This window comes from Papilio xuthus, unplaced genomic scaffold, assembly GCF_000836235.2.
Source record: "Papilio xuthus unplaced genomic scaffold, Pxut_1.1 DF827542.1, whole genome shotgun sequence".
Lineage (NCBI taxonomy): Eukaryota > Metazoa > Arthropoda > Insecta > Lepidoptera > Papilionidae > Papilio > Papilio xuthus.
The window spans coordinates 4,732,145-4,741,773 of NW_013531107.1; the positions used below are offsets into that span (position 1 = coordinate 4,732,145).

Genomic DNA, 9,629 nt, shown 5'->3' on the forward strand with positions numbered 1-9,629 from the left:
ACGCCTTCCTTTTTGTAAACGGGGGCGGTACTGCTTTACAATTCATGTAATGTACACTATTAAGACACGGTCGACAAAAAATCACAATGTAGAGTTAAATACGTGTTAAGAAAAGACCGCGCACTATTCTTTTATCACAAAGATGTTGCGCATATCAAGTGCTTCATATATCTCACTAATATTATAAATATGAATGTTTGGATGGATGTTTATTACAAGGTATCTCCAGAACGGCTGCACAGATCTCGATGAAATTAAGCATAGATGTAAAACATAGTCTGGAAGTACACATCTGTATTGTTAGTGTTGATAATGACTGGAACTAAATTACTAATTTTATGATATCTTTTTATTCTATATTATGTATTTGCTTAATAAACTTGTCAGTTATTCGAATAGTTATTGATTTTGTTTAAACGTTCGATTTAAAAACATACGAATTCTTAACTATTCCCGTATAATGTTCGATAAACAGAGAAAAACAATTTGTCGTTTGTACCATTTCGAAATGATAATGTTGATTATAGGAATTTTATCAGAGTTGCGTCGGGACGTCCATGTTCCTGTCCTAATAGATAAGCTGAACTAAAATAACCCGAGTTCTTTAAACTAGACCAACAATAGAACACACAACTGGGTCAACTAATGTTCTTGCAGGCAGTGTCATATTTAGTTTACAAATAATTAATTAAATAAAATAAAAAAAACATAACTGTTAACATAAAAAAAAATTGTGACCAAATGAAAAAGAAAAAAATTAAGTCTAACAAAGTGCTTTCCAATCCTAGTAATATAAATGCATGTTTGGATGGATGGATGGATGTTTGTTTCTATCTATGTGATGTAAATATTAGTAAGATATAACAAATCCATTATCATATAAAGACTTAACAATAAATAAAATCTTTCAAGTCAGTCAAGTGCGTAAAGAAATACGTCTATAAAATAAACAAATCAATCGATCAGTCAGTACTATGAGTTAACATATTATTTATCGATGTACAGCTGTAAATAACAAAGACCTGACTTTGGGGGATATACCAGATCGGGAAAGTTAACTTAATTAAATAAAGTTCACTAATTGAAGAATTGTAGTAGCTAAGTATTCACCAGTAAATTTTGAAATTACAAAAAAAAGGGTCGTAACAGACGAACGGACAAACAAAATGATCCTATAAAGTTTCCGTTTTTTTTCCTTTCGAGGTACGGAACTTTAAAAATAGTCGGGTTCAGTAATTACTTTTTACAAATCGTACGAAAAATGGAGTAAGACACAAAATAGTAAAAATATAATAAAAGAATCATTGACTTGTTTGAAAAAACGACAAGATATGTCCATTATTGATACTACGTCAAGTTATTTGTATGGATGATAAAGAAAATTAAATACCAAATAAAGGTTCCGAGATAAACGTAATTTATAACCCGGTTATCATTTAAGTAACGTACCACAGCCATCGTAGATTTTATTATTATAATAAAGCTGAAAATCTGAGCGTCGGTGGCTCAGGAGTCAAGCACTTGACTTGCAATCTGCAGGTCCTTGGTTCGGATCCCGTCACGTACCAATTTGTTTTTCCAATTTCCGATTTACATATGTACATTTATCCGACGTTCTTACGTTGAAGGAAAACATCGGGACGCAATTTGCACATAACTGAGAAGAAATTCAAAGATATGTGTGAAGTCAACAAACCCGCAGTTGGCCAGCGTGGTTGTCTATGGCCTAGTCATCCCTAACTTAGGGTGGGCTCCGAGCCCCTCGGTGGGAACATATAGTGAGCTGATGATGAAAGCTGAAAAGATTGTGTAGCCTCAGAATGATTTACTGTTTGGATAGTCAATCCAAATTTTATAATTACGAATCTAATCCAAATATAACACCTTATTTTACTTCCGACCTTTTTAGTATTCATACAATAAAATTAATTACCATAATACGGTATAAAAAAAAAGCTTAAACGATTTACGTAATGGTAGATTATTTTTTCCAACCCCACGTCAAAGCCCCTCGGGCGATAACAGTTTTAATCTTGGAACATATGGCGTTTGAAAAAAAAAACAGGTAGAAAACATGAGCGCTAATGTGTGAAACTGACATTAGAAAAAAACAACTAACATGTGGCATTAAGGTTCTGGGGACAAAGGTTTCTTTGCTTTGAAGCTTACTTTCTGTACCACGACCTCGCCAACAAAGTATTTTATTTCGTTTGTTATTTTGTTGATAATCTATAAGGCATTCGAATCTGATATAAAAGAAAAAGTAGACAAGAATTTTGATAATTTTATAGTAATTTTAGTATCATTACGTAATTGTCAGATCAAAATATAGTCCCATAAAAAACCATCTATTAATAAAACAGATCTGTTTATGAAATTTCCAACTTAATATTTCTAATATCTTTGAACAATATCAGTCTATTAATTTATAGAAATTAAATTTAATATCGTCTTCACATAATAAGCTTATGCCTTTGAAACTATATAATTAAGCTTCGTAGAATGCCTCTATTGCTTTCGAAACAATCTAGGATTAATAAAGTACAAGTTTAAAGTGGACAGAACTTGTAATAATAGCCTACAAAATTTATTATCAGTCTGGTAAATTGTCAACTGCCTTTACTTTGAAAGTAGAGTTATTAATTTAGAACATTCATTACTATCTCAATGAACTATTCAAATTAAATTGAGAGAGGATTGGATACGCTTAGAAATCATCATGGCGTACTCAAACCAAGTCGTACCGTAGTTTTAAGCCTCATAGTTAAAAAACTTTGTTTGTATGTCTTTTTACATCAAATTATGGGGAAAACGATACCAAATACTCGAACACACGTTTTTACTCCGTACGAGATTATTTTTATACGAAGTTGTGTAAAAATCCTCAAGGTTTAGACATTAATCATTCTTACACATTACATAAATTTTGACTCATGTTCAAGGAACCAAAACTGCAAACGACAGAACATACGACATTAATTTCAAAATATTCTAATTTTTCAAAGACTTACCTTGTATTTTGTAGGGTCGGCACCTCCATCGGCGGAGGTGGAGGTGGAGGCGGCGGCGGAGGAGGTGGTGGTGGACTGGCCAACACAGGAGGCAATACTACAGGAACTGATGGAGGAACTGCCACACTTTGAACTGGTGGCGGTGCGTCCGGTATGTCTGGAACCGGAACTGGGACCGGTACTGGCGTCGGTTCCCCCACGTCCGGTAGCTGCTCTAGATCCAGGTCCGTAAGATCGGGAACTACGATGTTGGTGTCGGGCGAAGTGACGGCGGACGGCGCTATCGAACCATCATTGGTGAAGGAGAATTGAACGTCCCCGGCCACACCCGGCAAGTGGGGGAGGTCGAGAGGCATATCCAACTCCGGAACCTGAAGAAAAGATACTATGTAGATTCACGAATGTACCAGAATCAATAAAATCGTAAAACAAAACAATTTACTACAAAATATACTACTTTTATCAAATTTTTCTATTTAGAATCATGCTACAATTACGTTTTTCAGAAAAACTGGTTCTTTATAATGTTTTTTTTTACATTACTACTTTAATATTCACACTAATTTTTTATCCCACATGTCATATTTTTAAACCCACGACCGACCGTAATTTATGATCATTAAAAAGGCCGATTAACCTTTATTAAGCTCTTCAAATTCGGAGAGTTTAAAATTTAAGCAATGAAATACTCTTATTAAAATATGAGGATAAATAACATCAACTTGAGAAATACCTCTCGACTCACTTTCTGATTATTAATAATAGTTTGACGATATTAAAATACCAGCGATATAGTGAATGAAATATTCTGTTCTTTGTATAAATAAATCTTATTACGGTCCAAAGCCTGAATATTTTTAAACATAAACAAAATGTACATTTTACGATAAATCTATCCATCTAAAGTTTTGCATGTAATATGTATATTTTTCTAACTACCCAAATTGCTTATCATTTCTTTTTGTTTATTTGTAAGGTATATGATATTGTAAAAAAATAAAAATATAAATTTATGGTACGGAAGAACGGAGCATTCTGTCACAGGTATTATATACTTAAAAGGATGCTCCAATAACTAATGTATATTTTTATGTGTACTTTGGTTTAAATAAATTATTATTATTAAATATATTTGTAAGATAACTTACCATTCCCATTCCCGGCGCATACATATACTCATCGGCTTCCCGTTTGAGTACGTTCCTCTTGACAATCGATGGCGGTGCTTCTTCCAGTGACACTTTATTTTCATCATTGGTTATGATCGTAGGTACGTAAGCCAGCACTTTGCTGCTACTCCGTATGTATGGACTCTCATCCGTTTTGAAGATCAGTAGGTCCCCTACTGTCGTAACGTTATTTATCACAGAATCCAAATCTTTATCGGGTTTCGTATTCAAGTCTTTACAATCTGCTACTTTTACGTGATAGAAATGCAATTTTTCCTATAATAAATAGTATATATGAGTAAATAGGTAAATACTGATGTTTATTTAATTGAATAATTCAATAATAATACCTGTATCTTTTTATCGTTGGACTGCTTCTGAGTTACACCACTCAGAGTAATCTTTTGAGGTTGATATTGGTAACAATCTAGGTCGAATACGGATTTATAATGGTTGTGAGTTATAGATGTTGGATACTTAGCACTCGAGAAAACTTTAATCGCTTTCTGCATGCCCGTAAGTTTTGCAACTTTAGCTTTTGATATTTCAATCCTTTGTTTCAATTTATGTGTTTTATCCATGTTCTGATTAATCCTGAGAGACACGCGAGCGAACACGTCTTCCACTATCCCATTGAGATTATCGAGAGTTTCGGCTATTTGCAGAATACTCTCCTCCATACTTAGATCGTTTGGTATCAAATTGATTTTGTAGATACCATCCATTATTGACTATTGTGATCGTAGAAATTCTGTAACAAACATTTAGGTCGTTACACTTCTACTACACAACTTATCCAATAATTAAAACGCCTTTTCGCTTAAAGGTTTATATTATAATGAATCGGACAAGAGCAAAAAAGAAAAATTATTTTGTTATTGAGCAATAAAACACGTGTTATGTTGCAAAATATAGAATATGAAAAGTTGGAATCTTACCCACGACTTCTTTTAAATGTCCTAAAATAAATTAATAAGGCACAAGAATTATCACTAGACGACACATCTGATTTCTTGTGTTAAATTATGTATGTCCGATAATTATTTATAGCACTCAATAAAGTTAAACTAGTTTAGTTCAATATTTACAATTCAGTCACTAAGGAGTCTATCAGTACTGTGTCACTATTCTAGTCGTTTTTTGACTCAATTTTTATTAGTGTTTATTGTCCGCGAATCCGCGAGTAAGGAGTGAAGATTATCGTTGGCAGGATCGGTGCTCCAGGAGAAGCGGCAATAAGCGTCGGGGGACATCGTGGGGTCCAGCACGGCAGACTCCTCAGCGAGCTGTCCCGCGTACAGCATGTTGTTTAGGTGCTTGTTGATAACCACGTCTTCTGGACTCACGTAGCCGTTAGAAGCGGACGGTTTCAATGGCACAGTGTTACGTACGCTCGACTTAAGACTAGGAATGGCATCCAACGACTGTAACTGAATGTAGCTACTGTCCGCACTGGGTGTTACAGAGGTTGGCAAGGTGGGCATCGAAGGCAAGCTTTCCGGACCCAACAATTTTGACGGCAACGTCACCAGTTTTGGAAACGTCAATACGGACTTGGGTTGTGTTTCTTCGGGTCGCACATAGCCGGAGGAGGGAGGCAGTTGACTCGGCGCACACGGTGCTGAAGTTTCAGAATTAAATACGGGTGGAGACAGTCCCGCCATCACGTAACTAGAACTGGCAGGCTGTGTGGAAGGGATTTGCGAAATACTCAAATGAGGAGCGGGCGCAGATTGTACATAGCCAGTTGTTGGTTTCACAACCGGTTGCACGTAGCCGCTGGTTGGATTTTTCTTAAAGCTGTTATCAACATAGTATGACGGATTTTCTCTGAAGCTCTCTATGTCAGTTGAAGAGTCCATTTCTTGATTTTGATTAGTTTCGTCGTCTTTTATTGGTTCCCCTTCCAATTGCAGTGATGAATTAGAACCATCGTCTGAAGTGGAAACTTGCCTATCCACTGGCTCTCGAGACGAGTCAGATAATGCGGTACTATCGGTGTGATCACTAGCAGCACAGTTGTCATTGGTTTTCTGTTTGGTATCTGTAGAGGACACTGTAGTTTTATCAGGAAGCAGTAATGCTTCATCAGATGATGGCTTATCATCTTTATTAGATGGATTCCAACTTCCAAAAGTATACTTAGAATCTTTTTCTGGTGTTCCTAAACCAATGGGCAGAACAGGTTTAATATCCTCCATTTTTTTATACCTTTTGTACAATTTTATTGTTCCATATACAAGACCAATTATTGCAAAAACAATCATTAATATAAATGTTACTGCTAATCCATCTCTACTTCTGCAAGCCACTGTACTTGGTTCACTCCATTCCCCATAATAAACATTGCTAACATTAGATCGGGTTAGATTTACATTTTCTTTATCTGCAAGTGCTCCATGGTCGGGATCTTCATCACAGTTGACTGCCCTGACTTGATATGTTTCACTCATTATTCCTCCTTCACAGTGTGTCACAGAAAGTGTCAAATCTGTAGAATTCATTATTTCCGGTTCCATATCATCTTTAATCCTTCTTACTTGATAAAAATCTACAGTTCCACCTGGTATTTCTGGTTTATCCCATTTCAGAAGATCTGGGTTATTTCTTATTGTTGGAGCCTTAAGTCTGCTAGGTGCACCTATTCTTGTTCTCACAAAAATACCTTCATTTGGTCCAACTTGGGAACATAAGCCTATAGGAATGTTACAAGCTTGAATGGTCCAAGAATAATTGGTGAAGCCCTGAAGTCCAGTGAGTGTTACATAGCTTCTCGAAGTGTCAGTTCCAGAGACATTATGAACATAGAATTCTTGTCCAAAATTATATATCACATATTTACCAATAATACCATTCCTGTGCAATGGAGGATCCCATGATATATTTAAGGAATTACTTTTTACATCAGTTATTGTAATGTTTCTTGGTTTTGTTGGTGTATCTTCTGAAGTTGTAATAACAGCTGTGGCATTTTCAATAGTCTTTAAGCCGTATGTTGTATTCAATGCTATGGTGAATTGATAAGTTCTAAATGGAAGTAAATCTGTGATATTAACTTCCATTTTAGCTGAATCAGAGATGAAAATCGACTGATTTCCAATAGTTGCATCACATAAACTGCTTGTCTGTATTACAGGGCAGTAAGTTATATTATAACCAGTAATAATTCCATCCTGTAATGCACAATCCATGGACCATCTTAATTTGACAAATGATTTTCCAGGAGCATCATACTTCAAATGTACATTAAATCCATACATTGCCATCCCAACTTTGGATATCTCGCATTTAGCCCAGGTCATACCACTAGTTTTGCTACCCTTGTTAGCAGAAATTGCAAACTGGTACCTGTAGTCTCCCGGCAGATGTATCACATGATTATTTTTATAAGATTCTAAAATAGTGAAATTTAAACGACCAGCACATATTTTAGTAGCATTATGTTGACACCAAAATAATGTGTAGTTATCTATACTATCTATCCCGACCCAAGATAACTCATAGGTTCCATTTTCATAGGCAAGTTTAGTGAATGAGGTGACATCTAGATTACGAGTGTCCCATACAGAAGGTATATACATGTGACTATTATTTACTGATTGTCCTTTCATATTGTAAGACCACACCGATACTTGCATTGCTTCTAAAGGTGCATCATCCAGATAGACATAACTTAAACTTTTGTTCTTATCAGCCAAGAGGGTCTCTGATTTATTGCCTTGGGAAACAACCACTTTGTATGTAAAATTTGCACCAGCTTCTTCATACTCCTCTAATTGTTTCCAATAGACATATATTATTCTGTTTTTACTATATGTTGCTTGGTCAAAACCTCCTGCTATCATTTCTGGTGGCCGGCCAGGTCTCTCACTGTCCGTGTAAAATGATATGTAATTGTACTCTGACCAAAACTCATCTCTAACTGCTTTTTTTGATTTGATGTAGATTCTAACCTCATACTGCATATGTGCATATGGCAAGTTGTTTAATTGAAACCTATAAGTTTTATTGTTTGGTGGCAAAAATGAAGCATCAACACTATGGAAATAAGCAGTATTATCAATTTTAGCGATTTGATATTCAATTTTATGATCCACACCACAAGGCAGCAAATCCTTCACATTGTTAGGTACGACCCATTGCAATACAACACTATGTGTCCCATTATACAACACTTTTAATTTTGATGGAGGATCTGGTTTGACAATTGAAAAATGGTCAACTGTGATATTCTGTTCAATGCAGCCAAATCCATTACATGATTGCAGATTGAAATAGAACTCTTCTTCTAGCTGTCTGTAACGAGGCTTACTGCTTGTGTTCCAAGTACAATACCGAGTTTTGTCAAATTTTTCAACAGTGCATGGTCTTACTGGATTTCCATTTATTATGAATGTCAAGGAGTAATTAATCTTACTAAATGTATGACCTTCATGCCATGAGCAGTTCAAAATATCTAAGTTTTTAGACAAGCAGCTAAAAGTAGTTATGTTTTCTGGAGGCGAGTCAACCAACACTCGATTGACACATTTCTTATTTGTCTTCTTATTCTTACAATAGTAAGCGATAACTTGTTTGGCTGGCTTTTCATAGTACAATCGCCTTGTTGTTTCGTTGACTATATCCGATTCAACTTGTTTCCCATCTACAGTAAACTCGAGATCGTCGGCTAAATAATTTTCCCCTACACAAAATATCTCTAATGGGTCGCCGTAACGGACAGTGATGTCACCTTGCGGGTACACAGCAACAGTGATGTCTACTCCAAGACATTTCGAAAATATGCAGGGTAAACTGATAAAGCACTTCAATAAAATGCACCAAATCCATGATCGAAATAGTCCTTTCCTTGTACTGCACTTTGTTTTTGCACAACGGGAATCTGATGAATTATTTTCCATTACTGAAATTGTCCTAAATAACTCTCGTCACCCACATTACGGTTTGGTTTATTGACCGTCGTTTCAAGCTAACAACGAGAAACGATAAACACATTCCTTGTGTTTTTATCGCGAGCTAAATGGCGCACTGTAGTTCCGACACGATGACACAAGGCGGACTGAACTCAACAACTCCACATCACTTATTTATCCATCACCACTGTTACCGTTGAAGTGAAACATGTTTATAGATCACTTTAGATTGCGCGACAGGAGTCCAGATGTACCTATGAAAATTTAATACGCCTTTAATAGCGTAAGTACTTACATGAAATAGAAAGAAAAACTTTGGAATAGTATTTCTGAGTAGCACGAACTTCACTTCGTTGATCCGTCGAAAACAAATCAATGAATTAAAAAAATGTTACCTCACGTCAAAACACAGTTGTTATATGTCATTTTAACCTTTTCTACAAATATTGATTTTAAAAAGGTGGAAAATTTTATAACTTAATCGACTTTAAGTTCATTATTACTTTAACCACCTTTTAGCACTACAGTTGCTATTT

The 9,629-nt window shown here is 35.5% G+C and overlaps 2 protein-coding genes across 4 annotated transcripts in view; both read right to left on the reverse strand.

Moving 5' to 3' along the window:
* The window catches only part of LOC106118944 (WAS protein family homolog 1), a 42,888-nt gene extending 33,394 nt beyond the window's left edge, over nucleotides 1-9,494 (reverse strand). For 2 of the 3 annotated variants that reach the window (XM_013313718.1, XM_013313716.1), the window contains exons 1-4: nucleotides 5,119-5,211; nucleotides 4,531-4,931; nucleotides 4,160-4,456; nucleotides 3,012-3,382 (exon numbers count right to left, since the gene is read on the reverse strand). In XM_013313718.1, coding sequence (XP_013169172.1) covers nucleotides 3,012-3,382; nucleotides 4,160-4,456; nucleotides 4,531-4,905 — 1,043 coding nt within the window. In that variant the 5' untranslated portion in view covers nucleotides 4,906-4,931; nucleotides 5,119-5,211. Of the gene's footprint in view, nucleotides 1-3,011; nucleotides 3,383-4,159; nucleotides 4,457-4,530; nucleotides 4,932-5,118; nucleotides 5,212-9,388 lie in introns of those variants that run through there. The other variant, XM_013313717.1, reaches the window with a different exon arrangement.
* On the reverse strand, nucleotides 5,309-9,382 carry LOC106118943 (cytokine receptor domeless). The gene has a single exon (XM_013313715.1). The coding sequence runs from the start codon at nucleotides 9,079-9,081 to the stop codon at nucleotides 5,326-5,328; it is 3,756 nt and encodes a 1,251-aa protein (XP_013169169.1). The 5' UTR covers nucleotides 9,082-9,382; the 3' UTR covers nucleotides 5,309-5,325.
* Nucleotides 9,495-9,629: the final 135 nt, after the last annotated feature.